The sequence below is a fragment of the Lampetra fluviatilis genome, chromosome 27 (genome assembly GCF_964198595.1).
Source record: "Lampetra fluviatilis chromosome 27, kcLamFluv1.1, whole genome shotgun sequence".
NCBI lineage: Eukaryota > Metazoa > Chordata > Hyperoartia > Petromyzontiformes > Petromyzontidae > Lampetra > Lampetra fluviatilis.
The window spans coordinates 8,090,701-8,109,559 of record NC_136301.1 but is presented as its reverse complement, the minus strand read 5'-3'; the positions used below and the strand labels follow the sequence as shown (position 1 = coordinate 8,109,559).

The following is an 18,859-nucleotide window of genomic DNA, read 5'->3' as shown; positions in this document are numbered from 1 at the left end:
CTCAACGTTTCACCTACTCACGCCGGCTTGTGCCCGCCCTCACAGTCGGCCATATTTGCGGAATACACCACGCCGCCGTTGACCCTGGCCATTGATCGAGCAACCCAACGTTCCTACCAGCTCCCTCCGCAGGAATGTGTTTTTAGTAGCGACCTGCCCATCACAAGTTATAGCTCAATGAAGTGGCTTAGCAGAATGCAGTGGTAGCACATAAGCACAAACAAAACACGTTCCCTCTCAAAATAACACCGGTGTGCGGCCTTACAACTATTTTAAAATAATGTGCGATTTATATATAGTGCTTTTGACAAACGTGTTAAGATTAGTTACTATTGTATATACGAATACGGCACAGTATTGTACAGTATACGCTTGACCTGCATATATAATGCCAAATATATATTACCGGAGCATGTTTTTGTTTGCATGTTCACAACCAGTACCGTGTGTGGATTAATGCAGACTGATGTTTGAACATTTTCACACCTTCCTGTTTTATTGCCACAAAGGTTAAAACCAATCCTTATTCCTAACTACGTGGCTTCAACGAAAGACCCAAATAATCGTCCTTATCAAGGCCGTAATTATAATATATATGTTGGGGGGGGGGTCACATTCCCCCCACCCCAATAAATTGCTATAAAAAATGATTGCTGCTATGTAAATAAAAACAAGTTGCTAAACATTGGTCACAATATCTGGACTTGTCTTCATATAAATCAACGCATAGATTTCTGTTCATATGATTGTGGTTATGGTTGTACTTAAACAATCCCTAATCTCTGCCATTACATACAATGAATCAAAAAATGGTAAAACAAAGTTAAAACATAGCAATGTAATACAATACACTATTAGACATTATTGTAAAACAAAACAAAAAGTCCATCCCATGTGTTAGTGAATTTTTTTCATATTTTAGGCAGGAAATTAGTTTCCAAATTTAGATTTTTTTTCTGTGTTGGGACCCCCAGACCCCCTGAAAGATTTGCCCCCCCCCCTCTTCTACCCCCACCACCTTTCCTCCCTACGCAAGATGGCGACCGAAGTGCGTCACCGACGGTGACGTCACCAAATAAATGCGCGGTGATTGTCCCCCCCCCTCCACCACCACCACCCCCCCCCCGGGGCGCGGCCGCTTCACCTCCCGAGTGTGTCTGTGCACTTGCGCGGCCACCGCCATCGTTCCGCGGGGCTCGCGAAAATAAGTCCGCTCCGTGTCCGACGTCAAAATCCTCTCCCGCGGACCCCACAGACCCTGCCCACACCCGTCAGATGTTTGCCGGAACGATCGTCGACTTCTTTAGAAACTTTTGATTTCTTCACGAAACTTTTATTTTTCAAATCGATGTTTTACTCCAGAGGTGAGGAGATGTCGATCACCGCCCCCCCCCACCACCGCGATCGATTCTAATCGATTGGGGCTTAACGATAAAAAGATCGATTATTCGCGTCGCGAGTCCTGTTACGTCCGTGTCGCCTTTTTATCTTCTCGTCTCCCTCAGCTCGGCTGTTGTCCCCCCCTCATCATCATCCTCCTCCTCCTCCATCATCATCATCATCCTCCATCATCATCATCCTCCATCATCCTCCTCCCCCTCATCATCATCATCCTCCTCCATCCTCTTCATCATCCTCTTAATCATCCTCCTCCATCATCATCCCCCCCCCCTCCATCATCCTCGTCCTCCTCATCCTCCTCATCCTCCTTTTCCATCATCCTCATCCATCATCATCATCCATCATCATCCTCCATCATCCTCATCATCCATCCTCCTCCTCCATCGTCCTCATCATCCGTCATCATTATCCTCCTCCTCATCATCCTCCTTGGCTTCATCGCGCGGGGGAGCGGTCGGATCGATGTTGGGGGGGGGCGGGGGATGCTGTCGACGCGTGATTATCGATTATCGATAACGAGGGCGATGGTGGGGAATGACTCACAGTTGTCAACCCCTTCTTCTTGTAACAGGGACATTGCGTTTTCAGGTCCAGGCGACGTACAGACGTTTCAATACAAACTGTGTTTCTACCTTGTGGTGATGGACTTTGTAGGGTGAACGTTGAGATTTACAAGGGCCTCTGTAGGGCACTAATAAGGGGTTGACAGCTATGGAATGAGCAACTTTTGTTTTAAAAGAAATAATTCGCTGGTCATGTCCCAACCGCGTTGTGTCGCTTTAACTCCGCGGGCAAGGCCCTCTGACCTGTGTAGATATTTTTCAGAAGCTACCTGGCCACAAATGATAGCTCAACGAAGTGGCTTATCATGTTTCATTTCAGTTTTCAGTTTCATTTATTTGGTATAGCCCTGTGAGCCATTCGGCTCTTGAATCGGGTGCAACCGCAACAAACTAAAAACTAAAATATGAAAAAGAAACATCTTAAAAATAAATCTTAAAAATAAATAAAAAGATAATAGAATTAATAATATAAATAATATAAATCACTGATTTGTTATTTTATTTATTTTATTTCTATTATATGTTTGTTTTTTTACCTACGTGACTTTATCTTAAAAACCTAAGAGTATGAATCCTTGCAGTCACGAAATCTTCAAATCTAGAATCTTAAAGTGGATGCGCAAACAGAAAAATCCAGGAAAAAACTGCAAAAAATGTTTAGCGGCAGCCAAATAATCTTAAACGCGTTGTGATGTTGATTCTAAATGTGGAGGGAAAAACCGGAGGACCCGGGAGAAAAATCCAAGCGACCACGGAGAAAAATTTTAACTCCAAATATACAACAGCAGGTGTCAGGGTCGGGAGCGAACGCCGTGACCTCCTGTGTACCAGGCGAGGTAGTCAACATCTCGCCATGTACATACAACATAGTTCGGGGCTCTTGGTGGCTGTAAAAAAAAAGTTGGCTTAGCGGATTTTTACGTCTCGCAAGCCGTCAAATCGTGGTCGCGTGGCGGCAAGGTTATCCTGACGCGAAGAGGGAACGTAAAAAAACCCATCCGGGATTAGCAATTAAGGACGAGGGCAGGCATCAGAATTCATGAACCCGATCATAAGCAGATGGGGTGAACACGCGAGTTCAATGCTGCAAGCTTGGCACTGTCTTGTTAGCACAGCACGTGTACGACTGAGTTCCGGTTTTCAATGTTTTGAAATTTCAAATACAATTTCGGGCCTTGTTCGGATTATTTCCGTTAGATTTTAATGACAAATATCTTCTTGCCAACAATAGTGACGTCGCCCAAGGCCACTTGACACCACTTGTGGCAGGAAAATCGCGAAAGTGACGCCGTTATTAAATTAACTGATGGTTTTTGGATCAATTAAACTTTTTTTTGGTATCATCCTAAATTTCGTGTCTGGGCCTAACTTTCGAATTTTGTGAATTAATCCAAGATTTGGGAGCATATCCCTGCCTTGATTCACATCCATGGTGTTCCTCCAGTTCTCGGTGGCGAGATATTAACTACCTCGCCTGGTATACAAGAGGTAGTGGGTTCTATCCCGACCCTGACGCCTGCTGTATTTGGAGTTTGCCTGTTCTCCCTGTGTTTGCGAGGATTTTTTTCTGGGTCTTCTGGGCTTTCCCTCCACATTTAGAAACATGCATTGAGATTAGTTATTGGCTGCTCTAAATTTCCACATAACAAGCCACTTTCTTGAGCTGTCATTTATGGCCAGGTCGCTTCTGAAAAAGAGCTAAAAGCTCAGTGGACCTTACCTGGTCAAAATTTTTTTTTTAAATAGTAATAGTTATTCCCTTCCTGAAATAAGACGCAAATTAGACCCAAACATCTCCACACCCAGCAGTAAAAAACGGTTACAGCACAGTTGGTCGATTGGTGTGGGTTACTCCCACGTCTGCCAACACGTCTGGTTGATATGGAAGAGTAGGCCAACTACAGTCTAGAGGGGCTCTAGCGCTTTCTTCAGCGGAGGCTTTTCCGCTGTTAGTGGCAGGAGCAAGCAATTGCATCACTTTACCTCTGTGAAGCTTTACTACAGGAGTCTTTAAATAAATATATGATGTGCTGTGGTCTGTGTTCAACTAATCACCTTAGGTTTGGCATGATACTCTGGAGGTTGACTTGGCTTGGTCTCATTCCTCTGGGGTCAATGGAGTGAGCACCACTTTGTGTGGGAAGTCAGCGGTGGTCATTCTTCAACGTGTAGAGGGAATGGCCCTCGGAAAATGTTGACTTTTCACCACTGGCTTGGGGCCTGCTGCCAGTGCTGAGAAGTTATGCAGCTCCATTGCCAAAGCAAGGGTAGGGGCTTCTGGCAGAGGTCGCAAACGGGTTTTGATTCCTTACCTGTACCCGTACCCGGCCGCACCAGGGTCGCAAACGGGTACCCGTACCCTAACCGGGCACCCGTACCCGGCCGGATACAGCTAGGGTACGGCTACGGGTACCCGATTGCGACCTCTGGGATGAAGCCATGTTGCAGGCGCGGGGTGGGTTGATTCTAGGAACTTGAATTGTGAGAAGAGACAAGACGTTGGGAAATGAGTGACAAACGGTGACTCACCAGTGACTCACGGCTTACCCGTACCCGGCAGAGGTCGCAAACGGGTTTTGATTCCTTACCCGTACCCATACCCGGCCGCACCAGGGTCGCAAACGGGTACCCGTACCCGTACCCGTACCCGGCTGGGTACGGGTAGCCGGGTATCGGGTAGGGTATCGGGTACGGGTACCCGTTCGCGACCCTGGTGCGGCCGGGTACGGGTCGCAAACGGGTACCCGTACCCGGCTGGGTACGGTTAGCCGGGTATCGCATAGGGTACGGGTATCGGGTACCCGATTGCAACCTCTGGCTTCTGGTCTTGCAATGGAGTTCAAATCCGGCAACAGGGTTGACTCGGCCTTGTTATCACCGCTGTGGGCATCATCTCTCTGGTACGAGTAGAACGGCCTCCTCCGAATGTATGGAATGAATGCATGGTTCTAGATTTGAAGCTTTCGTGACTGCAAGGATTCATACTCTTAGGTTTTTTCGGTAAAGTCACGTAGGTAAAAATAATAATAATCATCAGGTGTAACTGCTCCAGTAAAAATTGTACCACGCTACAGTAATTTTACTGGAGCAGTTACACCTGATGGCGGAGGCTTGTGTTGCTTCCGAAACGTGATTTAATTTAATTATTTAAATGTTTATTATTATTTTATTATTATTATTTTTTTACCTACGTGACTTTACCGAAAAGAACCTAAGAGTATGAATGCATGGTGCTTGCGTTTAAATCAGGATAGGCTGGGATCCTTTACAAAAAATGTTTGCGGGTCGACGCGAATGTTTGACCGACGGAAGTGATTTGCCACCGGTTCTCGCACTCCAGAATGTGCGGACGAGGAGCAGCGATCGTAGCGGAGTTGCACGGGGTGGGCCCGGTGGCACGGTGACACGGTGGGCCCGGTGACACGGTGACACGGTGGCACGGTGACACGGTGGCACGGTGACACGGTGACACGGTGACACGGTGACGGGGGCACCCTCAGGGACAGCCGCTCGTGGGAGTGACGTCGGGAGCGGTCTCCCGTTGCGTCTCCACAGTGCACCACCTTGAGCAACACGATGTTTGCGACCCAACAAAGAAGGAAAGCTACCTTGTCAATCTCACGTTTTTCCCCAATCGTCAAATATTTTGCAACGGAAAATTTAACAAATTATTTGGCGATGCTGCCGCCGCTGCTGCTGCATCGGCAGCGCTGAACAAGCACGATTAACTAAACATTCAACGCAGTCAATAATACCGACCTTCAAAAGAAAAAGTGTATAATCAATCTAATTTAGCATTTTATTAGTTGATTTGATATCTTGCTTCTCTCCCCCTCAAATATAACATCTTGAAAGTCTCGCTCTTTAACTTTCGCGTGAATTGTGGTTTTTCTAAAAAAAATTCTATCACCTTATCACAGTGTTTGTAGATTCCTTTTGCGACTCATCTGAGTTTTTTTTTCTTCTGTTCAGCCTATTGCACATGTTTTAATTAACAAAAAACTACAATCGCTATTCGAAAATGTTGAAGACATAAGGGATAACTTTTTTTTTTTTTATAAAAACCGTTAATAAACATGTCTAACATTTTATAATTGCAATAATTAAATTGCATTTGTATACAAATGCATATACAACATGTAATTGTTTTAAACAGCACATACTTTTGATTAAATATAAAAAAAAATTGAAATATCTTGGCGTAAAAACTTTCCAGATGCAGCTTTTTCAATTTCCTTCATTTGATGGAATCTTAACCCAAGATGTCATCAAATTAGTTAAATTGAATTTACGATGTATCAGCCTCTTCAATGGACATACTCCATTTAAATATAATAATCAATAGCAACCCACAACAGAACACCTGCAGCAGCAACATTGGTTGCAGCGTTAACAGTAACAGCAATTAGCAATACCAACAATATCACTGACAACAGCAGCAGCATCGTCAACATTGAAAATTGCATTTTGGGCAGTATCGCTGCAGCCTCAGCAGCGGTGAATGCAACAGTAGTGGGAGCAACAGCACCATCCGCCGCCAATGCAACAGCAGAACTGTAACGGCAGCGATATCAGCAATTGCAACAGCACTCATCATCATCATCGTCAGCATCAACAAGTCGGACCTGCATCGCAAACGGCAGCAGTACTTTTAGCCCCAAAAACATCAGTTACCGTCGACGGCATTGACCCCATTAACAGCAGCAGCAGCAGCAGCAGGCTAATGTGCAATCGTTAACTGCAATAGAAGCGGTGACATCAAGGGAAACGTTCGCTGCGACGAGAGAGAGAGGAGCGACAGCGATGTCGGGGGAGGGCGTGCGGGGGATGAGCGTGGAGATGCTCGCGTCTATGCTGGAGAGGGCGGTTCTTGGTGGAAAGGTGGTGGACCCAAGCGGCCGCGGTTGTTGCGGCGGGGGCGGCGGCGCTTGCGAATGCGTCGACGTTGGCGGCGCCGGCATTGACGACATTGCCGACGTCAACAATAGCGGGGTTGATTGTTTTGGTGTTTTCGGCGATGCCGGTGGCGGCGGCGGCGGCGACGATCCTGCAGCTGACGGCGTTAATAGTCCCGCTGACGTTGCCGATGGTCATGCCGAACATGTTGCCAAGCGCGAAAATAGCGTGCCAGCCCTGCTCGTGATCGACGGGCGAACGTTCGCCGAGTTCAACAGCTGCCACGTGGCGTCGGCGCTCAACGTGTGCTGCTCCAAGCTGGTGCAGCGGCGGCTGCAGCAGGACAAGGTGTCCGTGTTGGAGCTCGTGCAGCACGCAGCAACGAGCGGGTCTCAGGTGCGCTAACGGAGCTTTCGTGCTCCCCTTGTGTTGAAGAACTCTTCGCGCCTACGGATGCACGGTCGCTCTGTCTCCTCCGAGTGCAGGGGGTCGGCAACCAAAGTAACAAGGAGAGAGACTGCTTTTTTAGAATTTGGTCAAACAAAACCTCAATATTTCAAGAGCCGCAATGCAAGTGGTGATTACGAGACGGTGTGCTGCTTAATAAATAACGTCACGAAGCGGCCCTTAATGAGCCGCATGCGGCTCTGGAGCCGAGAGGTTGCCGGTCCCTGCTTGAAAGTGTAAACAAGTAAACCCGTAAAAACAAAGTTTTTCACTATAAATCCTTTATATGCGTGGCATCGGGGCGGCTAGAGTCCTCTCGTCCTCTGGCTTGAGATGGCTGCCACCTATGGGTCAGATGATTGTCTGGCAGCATTAAACAATTGGTAATTAAATATTTAATTTTCTTTTTCCTAAACAGTGTAAAATTTTTGAAAATGTTTTCACGAAAATGCATTGTCACGCACAACGAGTCTGTGTGCAAAATGTCAGCTCGATTGGATCACGGGAAGTGGGTTAAAAAACGACCGAAAGATTTGCACGGTCCTAAGCAAGCAAGCGAACTTAATATAAAGGATTAAAAAACTGAATGAAGTTAAAACGTTTTTAAATGGCTGCCCGCAAGGGGGCAGCAAAAGAACTGTAAGGGGTCAGCCAAAGAGCCGCAGTTTGGTGAGTGTGCGGAGTGTGCGGGGTGTGCAGAGTGTGCAGAGTGTGCAGAGTGTGCAGAGTGTGCGGAGTGTGCAGAGTGTGCGGAGTGTGCGGAGTGTGCGGAGTGTGCAGAGTGTGCAGAGTGTGCGGAGTGTGCAGAGTGTGCAGAGTGTGCAGCGTGTGCGGAGTGTGCAGAGTGTGCAGAGTGTGCAGAGTGTGCAGAGTGTGCGGAGTGTGCAGAGTGTGCGGAGTGTGCGGAGTGTGCAGCGTTGGCCGAGCGGTGTTTGTGGTCACGCAGATGGAGGCCGGTGGGCGCGTCGTGGTGGTGGTGTACGACCAGCGCTCGCCGTCCGCTGCATCGCTGCCGCCCCACGGCTTCGTGTCCGTGCTGCTGGGGAAGCTCCGTCGGACGTTCTCCGACGTCTACCTCCTCAATGGTGAGAATCACCTCCCTTCCCCCCACCCATCAAATCCAATCAAACCATTTACTGCATTCCGTACTCGTGCCATCCTAAAAGAGCAAGGCAGTCTGTGGAGTAACTCGATTTGCAATGTGGCGACGTGCTGGCGTGACGTTGCCGTGCGATCTCGTTGGGCCATTTGGAGCTGGGTCCAAGAAACACAAATGGGGGCCGGTGAGGACGAATCTGTGGGGCTGCCGAATATGGGGACTGAACGCTCACTGAGAGCGTAAATAAGCAACGAAGCGTGCACATTAGACCGGCCCACCGGCCCCTGAATGGACCGGTCCCCGGGCATTGTCCCTATGGACTGCTGCCCTGTGGCCAGTCCGGGCCTGGCTGTGCTTGACAGGCTCAGTCTGCAGTCGCTTTGCCCCAGGGGCCGATGATTGCTTTGTGTTCTCGCAGTTTGGTGACTTGCGGGTAATTTCCGCTAACTTTGCGGGTGGCTGTTGGGTAATTCTCTCGCTGTGGGTTCGTTTGCTTGGCAGACAAGCGCCATGAATGGGAGGCCTGGAATCGCCCACAAGGTGGCAGTCATGTCCACGTGGGCAAGTCAACGGTGGTTATCCTGTGGATTTCCTGCCTCCACCATAGGAATTAAGATTATTTATAATGGACTCAAGGCTGCAATGAGGGTGGGGATTAGCACTACCTCAAAGCATTTTGGAGCAAGAAATCGCCGAATGTTTTGCGTTGTTGAAAGCAGAATTTTGTGTGTGTATCTGTGTGTATGGGGAGTGGTGGTGTAGCGGTTAGCGCGCTGCGCTACGAACCCGGCGACTCGAGTTCGATTCCTGCTCACGGCCAACACCAGTAACAAATATCTGAACCGGTCCTGGGCCTCCCCTAGGTCGACTCAGCCTCAAATGAGTACCCGGTGTGGTGTTGATACATCGCCACAAGGGAGACAAAGGCGGCCGTGCGTGGTGTTCGCCACCCACCCGCCTTGTGTGCCGTGCCGGCCTTCATAGGTACTGCTCGCTAACAGCACTTGCCCCAACAGTCTGTTAAGGCTATACGGGGGGGATCTTTGTCTTTGTGTGTGCGCTGCATGTGTGCAGGTGGATTTGCTGCATTTCAGCTGCTGTTCCCGCAGCTGTGTGAGAATGCTAGCCGCGTGGACACTCGCACGCCACCTCTTGCGCAGCCCGTGTCCAGCCCTTCGCTGCACCTTCGCGACACTGGTCCGACCTGCATCTTGCCCTACCTCTACCTCGGCTCTCAGCGTGACGTCCTTAACAAGGCAAGTGGCTGCAACCTCACTCATGAATGTAAACGAGACAGACCTGTGGAGCACCTTGATTAGGAATGCTGCCTTGGTGTCGGAGATATCCTGACATATTTGGTCATTGGCTGTGTTGGGTGGAGTAGGCTCTACGGCACACATATTACTTACGCGACAAGACACATTGAATGAAATACGAATCGAAGTGTTGGTCGGGAATGCCCGCATGTTAGTAAACTCATCCACTTTCCTGTATCCTCCTTATACATAATCAGAATATTTATTTATACTGCAGGAATCCGACGAGCTATGAAGCTATTTTTCACAGATGTTCAGTAGGGGCACCTTGTAAGAACGTTACAACAACAAAGAGTGCAAAAACACGATAGTAGTGCAAAGTACGAGAAAAGCAAACAAATCACCCAAACGCAACTCAAACGAAACCATCCCCATCCTACCAGAAGCGACCTGGCTACAAATGATAGCTCAACAAAGTAGGCCATCATTTGGACATTTATACAGTGCCAAAATAATCTCAATCATCTCAATGCATGCTTCTAAAAGCAGAGAAATAACCGGAGGACCTGGAGAAAAAATCCTCGAGACCACAGGGAGAACAGGCAAGCTCCGAATATAGAGGAGTCGGGGGGTCGGGATCGATCTCCCGACCTCCTGCATCCTGGGCGAAGTAGTTAACATCAATTATAGATTTGAAGCTTTCGTGACTGCAAGGATTCAAACTCTTAGGTTTTTTCGGTAAAGTCACGTAGGTAAAAAATAAAATAAAAAGTTAATAAAAGTAATAATGGAAATAAAATAAAATAATAAATGACTTTTTTATTATTTTATTTCCATTATTACTTTTATTAACTTTTAATTTTATTTTTTACCTACGCGACTTTACCGAAAAAACCTAAGAGTATAGTTAACATCACACCACTGTGGCCCAATTGTTGACAATGAAGATTTACGCTGCGTCTATCTCCCCAAACCTGAGAGTGTACACAGAGGCATATGTATTTGTGCGTGCCTTGGTATGCAGACAAAGGAAAGCGGTCACTACGAACCCGGCCACCCGAGTTGAATTCCCAACCCACGGCCGACACCATTGACGAATATCTGAACCGATGCTGGGCCTCCCCCAGTTCGACTCGGCCTTAAACGAGGACCTTGTGCGGTGTACCAATGTCAGCATAGTGGAGACAATGTCAGCTGTGCGTGGTGCTGGCCATACACCTGCCTTCGTGTGGCGTGCCGGTCTTAACAAGTGCTCGCAAACAGCAGCACTTGGCCCTAACGGTCTTATAAAGGCTATACGGGAGGGGATCTTTGTCTTTATACTTTTAGCTTTTTTCGGTAAAGTCACGTAGGTAAAAAAATATTAATCATAAAATAAAATAATAATAAATGAAAATAACTAAATAAAATCACGACGTTTCGGAGGCAACACAAGTCTCCGTCTTCAGGTGGGACCGTCACAGCACGATAGCTGTATCAAGTGACGGTTCCACCTGAAGACGGAGGCTTGTGTTGCCTCCAAAACGTCGTGATTTTTATTTTATTTTTTGTTTTACTTTTATTAATTTTAATTTTTTACCTACGTGACTTTACCGAAAAAACCTAAGAATATGAATGAATGCCTTTAGAGTGTTTGGCTGCTATAAATGTCCGCATGATAAGCCACTTCGTTGGGCTATCATTTATGGCCAGGTCAATTTTTGAAGAAGGTGGGACTGTCACAGCTAAATTTACTGTATCAAGTGAAGAGAAATCCAAGAGCCAAGATCTTAAATGCTGGTTAAGGGGAGGGGGGAGGGGCTTATCTAAATGTGGCAGTCAGGGACTGGGAGGGTGGGCGGGGCTAGAAGGGAAGGTGGGCGGGGCTAGAAGGGAAGGTGGGCGGGGCTAGAATGGGGAGGTGGGCGGGGCTAGGAGGGAAGGTGGGCGGGGCTAGAAGGGAAGGTACAAGTGAAGAACCTCCACAGGGATTGCGGCCGATGTTGGCTTCCAAAACCTATTTTATTTTATTATTATTATTTTACCTACGGGACTTTACCGAAAAAACGTGGATAATCACCACCTGGACATTTGATAGCACAGCAAAATAATCGAAACGATACGTCGTCAAATTTCGATTTTAAAGCTTTCGTGACTGCAGGGATTCATATTATTGGTTCTTTCGGTAAAGTCACGTAGAAGGGAAATAATAAAATCATTTTATTTTATTATTTTTGTTCTTTTTTACCTACGTGACTGCAGTCACGAAAGCTTCAAATCTAGAATCTTTGTCTTTGTGTGCAACCCCCCCCCCCCCCCCCCGCATGCTCACCGCAGGAGGTGATGCTGCTGAGCGGCATTACACACGTGCTGAACGCGAGCGTTGGCTGCCCGCGACCGGACTTCATCCCCGAGGGGAACTTCCTGCGCGTGCCGGTGCACGACAGCTACTGCGAGAAGATCCTGCCCTGGCTCGATTGCACGGCAAACTTCATCGGTGAGCGCGTGACCCACATCTCGCCACCCCCCCCCCCTACTAAAAAAAAAATCATGACCCTTAGTGCGGCTCGGCTGGATGGCACATCTCATGCGGCACAGTGGCGAGATGTTAACTACCTCACCTGGTATACAGGAGGTTGTGGTTTCGATCCCGGCCCTGACTCCTGCTGCTGTATATTTGGAGTTTGCGTGTCTCTCTCTCTCTCACTCTTGTCATCATCACGGTGGCTAGGAGATGTTAACTACCTCGCCTGGTATACAGGAGGTTGTGGTTTCGATCCCGGCCCTGACGCCTGCTGTATATTTGTAGTTTGCGTGTCTCTCTCTCTCTCACTCTCGTCATCATCACGGTGGCTAGGAGATGTTAACTACCTCGCCTGGTATACAGGAGGTTGTGGTTTCGATCCCGGCCCTGATGCCTGCTGTATATTTGGAGTTTGCGTCTCTCTCTCTCTCTCTCGTCATCATCACGGTGGCTAGGAGATGTTAACTACCTCGCCAGGTATACAGGAGGTTGTGGTTTCGATCCCGGCCCTGACACCTGCTGTATATTTGGAGTTTGCGTCTCTCTCTCTCTCTCTCGTCATCATCACGGTGGCTAGGAGATGTTAACTACCTCGCCAGGTATACAGGAGGTCGTGGTTTCGATTCCGGCCCTGACACTTGCTGTATATTTGGAATTTGCGTGTCTGTCTCTCTCCTCGCGTAGTTTTTCTCTCCGGGTCCTCCAGTTTTCCCCTCCACATTTACAATCAATGTCCGTATAGAGTGTTTCGCTGCTATACATTTCTACGTGATAAGCCACGCGGTTGGGCTATCATTCTGGCTAGGTCGCTTCTGAAAAGAGCTATATAGCACAGTGGGCCTTACCTGGTACATGTTGTTTATGTCGTTTATTGTGAAATTTCGGTCACAGTTCCTATGATCACTGTTACATTGCTTTTATGGCTTTATTTAGGTGATTTCGAAAAAAAATTGGTTTGGCCATGTTTGTTTGTTGTAGTACGGAGTTAGAATGATGGCTTTAATCTAAGTTGTCTTGTGGTTGTTGTTGTTGTTTGACTTGCATCCCAGTGGGATTTTTTCACACAGCGTTGGTGTACGGTGCTTTTTTTCTGGAAGACTTTGCAGTTTTTTCCTGGATTTTTCTGTTTGCGTATAGTCACTTTAAGATGTTTTCTTGTTCATGTTTTTGTTTTTTGTTTGTTGCGGTTGCACCCGATTCAAGAGAGCCGAATGGCTCACAGGGCTATGCCAAATAAATGAAACTGAAATGAAACTGAAAACCTGGTAAGATAAAAATAGTTTAAATTTTGTTTAAATGTCATGGCCGATGCAAAGAGCGAGTGCTCACATGAGTTCTGGAGGTCCCGGCTGCCCGGAGCTTTTCAGCGGTGACACGCGCACGCACAGCCTCAATCCTAGTCGATGTCAGAATCCGAATCGGCAAATATTTATTAGTACTGGAGGAATCCAGTAGGACTTCCAGTAGGGGCACGGGCTCAGAGCGTTACAGCAACAAACAATACGGAAACACGGCTAGGAGCGCAAAGTATATGAAACGTAAACAAATCGCTTAAAATATATATATGCCTGTGTCTGCGTGTGCGTGCCTGGCTGCCCCTCCCTCCCTCCCCCACCACACGACCCGCTGTGCGCTCTTAGAGGGCGTGCGTGAGCGCGGGAGCCGCGTGCTGGTCCACTGCCTCGCCGGGATATCGCGCTCGGCCACCGTTGCGATCGCGTACGTCATGCGCTGCAAGCGCCTCTCATCGGACGACGCCTACAGGTCCTGCCGACTCACCCGCTCGCTCCGCCCCCCTCCCGCCCTCACCCACGTACCCCCCTCCACTCGCTCACCAATCCGTTTATTACTCACCTGATGGCCGGCTCACTCGCCCACGCTCTTACTTGTTGATGACGAGCATCGCGCGGGTTGAAGACATGGAGGGAAATTAGGTGGGTATTGTAACTTCTCTGGCTGGTGAGTTTTTGTAGGTGACGGCCGTTCAACTCTGCCCAAAGCGTTGCTTTTATGCAGGCGTCGATTTTTGGTTTCTTCGCTCCGTGAAATGTATCGCGGCATGTTGTCTTGGGTAAAATGAGATTGGGGCTGTTGAGCATGTTATGGGGGGGAAGAGCGTGGTACGTGGTTGGCAGGCTCAGGCGGTGGTTAACGGCACTAGCAACAAGTTTCAGCGGGCACCAGACATTTATGTATGGTTATAAACGAGCAACTGTGTACCTTTGCATGGAAAAAGAACGAGGAACAGGAAAGGGAACATTGAATCAGAATCCTTGTTTTAGACTGGAAGAATCCGACAAGCCATGAAGTTATTTCTCACGGATGTCCATTAGGGGCACGGGGTCAGAAGGTTATACCAACAAACACGATAGGAGTGCAAAGTATAGAAAAGATAAACAAGTTACTAAATACAAATAAAAAAAAGTGTATCAGTACAATTCTTTGGTTCTTTCGGTAAAGTCACGTATAAAGATAAAATAATAAATTAAATAATAGCATACGACGTTTCGATTGCAACACAAGCAATCATCATCAGGTATAATGAAATAGCGACATAAAATCTATTTAATTATACCTGATGATGATTGCTTGTGTTGCAATCGAAACGTCGTATGCTATTATTTAATTTATTATTTTATCTTTATACGTGACTTTACCAAAAGAACCAAAGAATAATTCCTACAGTCACGAAAGCTCCAAAATTAAGATTGTATCAGTACAAATTGTATAAGTACATCAATTCATGCCGAGAGAGTGAAAGGGAAATAAGAGGAAAAATTACGGATAAGGAACGGACAAAAACATGACTGGTGGGTCAGGAGAGATGGGGATAGGGAAGACGAGGCTGGGCAAGGGCCTCGACGTTGTCCGGAGCAGCGTGTCTTCACAGGGGAGAGGGGGAGGGATTCAGATGAGAAGTGGCCACACACAAGTCACGTGACGTACGGCGAGGCTCGAGCCGATTTAGACGAATAAATGTCCGTGTAAACATCCGCCCTCTCCATTCAGCGTATATCTCGAGCGCCTTCCAGCAGCAAACTCGCTGTCCTGTTAAGTTCAGTTTGGCGCAGGGACGAAGATTCTCGGCTCGTCACGCATCGACAGGAGCTGACGCTCGGTGCTCTGTGTGTGTGTGTAGGTTTGTAAAAGAGAAGCGCCCATCGATTTCACCCAACTTCAACTTCCTGGGGCAGCTGTTGGAGTACGAGCGTGAGCTGGGCACAAACCTCCACAGCCAGCAGCAGCACCAGCAGCAGCAACAGCACCAGCAGCAGCAAGTCCATCAACAGCAGCAGCAGCAGCAACAGCAACATTCCTCACACACATTGCACAGAACACAATTTCAGCATTACCTACAACTGCACCAGCAGCAGCAACAGCAGCAGCAGCAGAAACTCCACGGGCAGCTGCGGCAGCAAACGTCGCTCCAGACGCAGCTGCCGCACAGCGGGCAAAGCCCGTTGCCTTGCCAACAACAGCAGCATCAGCAGAAGTCGGACCAAGAACCGCGGCCGGCAGCGTCGACGTCGACTTGGTCAGGGCAGCTCGGTCAGCGGCCCGGCACGGCGGGCGCCTCGACGGCGCGGGGGGGCGACGCGGACGCTGCGGGCGACGGCGCCGCTCCGTGCTCACGACGCGAGTGGGGCGGGGAGGGGGAGCCAGCAGCGGCGGCGGCGGCGGCGGCGGCCCTCTGCCTCGACATCCACTTGCCCGTGACCCCCTCGACGTTTGCGCAGCCGCAGAAGCGAAAGCAGCCAACGGCGAAGCATTTCTCGCCAGTCATGGAGAACCCGGATTCGCCACTCGAGAGGACAGAGGGCGACGAGCCCAGCGCGGACACGCGCGTGAGCGCGCAGACACCGGTGAGCATGGGCACGGAGACGGGCGCGTGGGTGAAGAGGCAAGCGGGCGCACACGCGGGCAAGCGGGTGGAAGCGAACGAGCGAACGCGAGACTCCGCGGAGCCCCGGCTGCCGAGCGCTCCGATCCAGAGGAGCTGCAGCGTGGAGGACTACCTCGCCACGGGGCTGCTGCTGGGCATCACGTCCGGCGCGCACGGACAGCCGTGCCTCCACCAGCATTTGCTGCAGCACCGCTACTACTACCGCCAGCTCGGCCTGTGGGCCCACGCGCCGTCCGTGCCCTCGCTGACTGGGCCGTGGGATCCCAAAGTGGAGCTCCGCCGGAGGGACAAGGTGCGCTTGTGTGTTAGCGCGTAGCCTTTGTAAAGAACAGTGTTGACCGCATTCCGATTCCTCACTCTGACCACAACCATAGCCTTCAATATTCTAACTATTTTTATTTTACTAGATAAGGCCCACTGAGCTATATAATACCTATTTGTCAGACGCAACCTGGCCACAAATGATAGCTCAACGACGCGGCTTACTATCACGTGGAAATTTATAGCAGCCAAATACGCTAAACGCGTGATGCTGATTCTAAATGTGGAGGCACAAACTCGAGGACCTGGAGAAAAATCCACGCGACCACAGGGAGAACATGCAAACTCCAAATATACAGGCGTCAGGGTCGGGATCGAACCGACGACCTCCTGCATAATATAACTTGCGCACCACCGATAGTTCACGTATAGACTCAAGGGTCTCCTCCTCTCATCTGCTTGTGACTGACTTTCACCGTGAACCTGATCTGATTTTTACCACACTGGCACGTGTTGTCGACCGCCTATGCACTCCAATCATTGTGTTGGGCACGGTGGCCAGGACCACTCTTGGTTCATTGTTTTGGGAGGCTGGTGTTGGTGGATGGAACAGATATTCGTTTGTGTCGCACACCTACCGTTAGGAAAGAGAGAGATTCCTGTCAGGAGAAATGCAGCTGGGAGGCTGCTGAACTGTGTTGACTTTTGAGTGTCATCCCCTTGTACGCGTAGATTCTCTCCGCTCAGGTTTCCTCCCACACGTCAACGTACTCGGTAAGGGGTCGGCAAAACCTCACCGGGAGATTTTGTGAGGCCTCTTCTGTGGGTTAAATGATATTAGCAGGTCACACCCAAATGATGGGGGAGTGTTTGCCCAGTGGTTAGTGCACTGGTCTTAGCACCCAGCAACCCGAGTTTGATTCTCGGCCATGGCAAAAGATACCTAAATTGGGCCTGGGTCCCAAGTTCACAAAACCTGCACTGACCAGTGTGATGAAGCTTGGTTAAAAACCTTGATTTTCACGCACAGCATCGGGACAGTGGCTTGACAAAGGGCCAGAGGTCGCGATTGGGTATCCGATACCCGTACCCTACCCGAAACCCGGCTACCCGTACCCGGCCGGGTACGGGTACGGGTACCCGTTTGCAACCCTGGTGCGGCCGGGTACGGGTACGGGTAGGCCGTGAGTCAGTGGTGAGTAACCGTTTGTCACTCATTTTCACAATTCAAGTTCCTAAAATCAACCCACCCGCACCTGCAACATGGCTTCATCCCAGAGGTCACAATCGGGTACCCGTACCCTACCCGATACCGGGCCGGGTACGGGTAGCCGGGTATCGGGTACGGGTACGGGAACCCGATTGCAAGCCTGGTGCGGCCGGGTACGGGTACGGGTAAGGAATCAAAACCCGTTTGCGACCTCTGCAAAGGGCCTTAAATTATTTCGTAGTTACTTGAACTTAAACCGTAACCCCTAACACGAATGCTTAACCATAGCCAGGGTCAAACCGTGACATCTGTACCGCAACGACGCGCGTCCCGTTGTCCCCCCCTCCCCTTGCAGGCGTTGGACGGCCGCGGATCGCGCCGCAGCTGGCACGAGGAGACTCTCCTGGAGAAGCAGCGGCTTGCTCGGCGCAGCTGCCAGATGGAGTTTGAGGGCTCGGCGCGCCTCTTCCTCGCCGCCGCCGCCTCCTCCTCGTCCTCCTCTGCCTCGTCCTCTGCTCCGAGCTCCACCTCGCCGCTTTCCGCGCACGACCCTATGCCCAAGCGCGCCAGCTTTTCCGGCAGCGCCGAGCTAGTCCAGGTGTCCTGAGGTTGGCGTCGGCTAAACTTTCGCCGGCGATTTTCCCACCCGTGTTGGATCCCGATTGGCCGTGCACCGTCGATCAACTCTGCGTTTTAGCCCGATGCTTGGCCCCGATCACCCCACCGGCCTTCAGCTTCTTCCTCCTGCAAATCCTGCTCACGGAGTGGCGAGCGGACGGCCGTCAAGCGCTCATGCGGGAGCGGCCGTCGATCAGCCTGAGGACCTCGCGGCGACGGTCGGAGAGGATCCACACGTTGCCTTACTGCATCGGGGGGCTGACCATCCTCGAAGTAATTTGCGTATCCCGAGATTGAATAGCTGTGCCGTGACCGCAACGGTTGCCTTTGCACAAAAACTCTGCTTGTGCGGATGGAACGTCACGTGATCGATTACGTTTTTTTGGAATTTAGCCACTTGTTCTGAGCATCTAGCGATCGTTTGCTTTGTCTGTGCTGCACCGTCGTTTTGCGTGCCTCTGTGGGGATGGGGGGGGGTGGAAAGGGGGGCTCTCCTCGGCTGTGTGTGGCTGTGTGTGGCTGTGTGTGGCTGTGTGTGGCTGTGTGTGGCTGTGTGTGGCCGCGTTCGCTGTTCCCCTGCACAGACCTCGACCGTTGCCCGAATTTATATGGCGGTGGAGGCTCCTCAAAGAGCCATCCCGGTGCGTCTTAACATCGCTGTTACTCTCCGACCTTGATATCTCGAGTAACTTGTCCATTGA

At 49.8% G+C, this 18,859-nt stretch overlaps 1 protein-coding gene across 1 annotated transcript; it reads left to right on the top strand.

Moving 5' to 3' along the window:
• The first annotated feature begins 1,161 nt into the window (after positions 1–1,161).
• Positions 1,162–18,612, top strand: LOC144942354 (uncharacterized). Its single transcript, XM_078869178.1, has 8 exons — positions 1,162–1,364; positions 5,305–7,256; positions 8,254–8,392; positions 9,481–9,662; positions 11,979–12,138; positions 13,806–13,929; positions 15,305–16,361; positions 17,896–18,612. Exons 2-8 carry the CDS (start codon positions 6,768–6,770, stop codon positions 18,145–18,147), a joined length of 2,403 nt encoding a protein of 800 aa, XP_078725304.1. The 5' UTR covers positions 1,162–1,364; positions 5,305–6,767; the 3' UTR covers positions 18,148–18,612.
• Positions 18,613–18,859: the final 247 nt, after the last annotated feature.

Coding starts and splice junctions, on each gene's coding strand:
- LOC144942354 (XM_078869178.1), top strand. CDS start 6,768: ATGTCGGGGGAGGGCGTGCGGGGGATGAGCGTGGAGATGCTCGCGTCT. Junction 8,393..9,480: donor CGACGTCTACCTCCTCAATG/GTGAGAATCACC, acceptor GCATGTGTGCAG/GTGGATTTGCTGCATTTCAG. Junction 16,362..17,895: donor AGCTCCGCCGGAGGGACAAG/GTGCGCTTGTGT, acceptor CTCCCCTTGCAG/GCGTTGGACGGCCGCGGATC.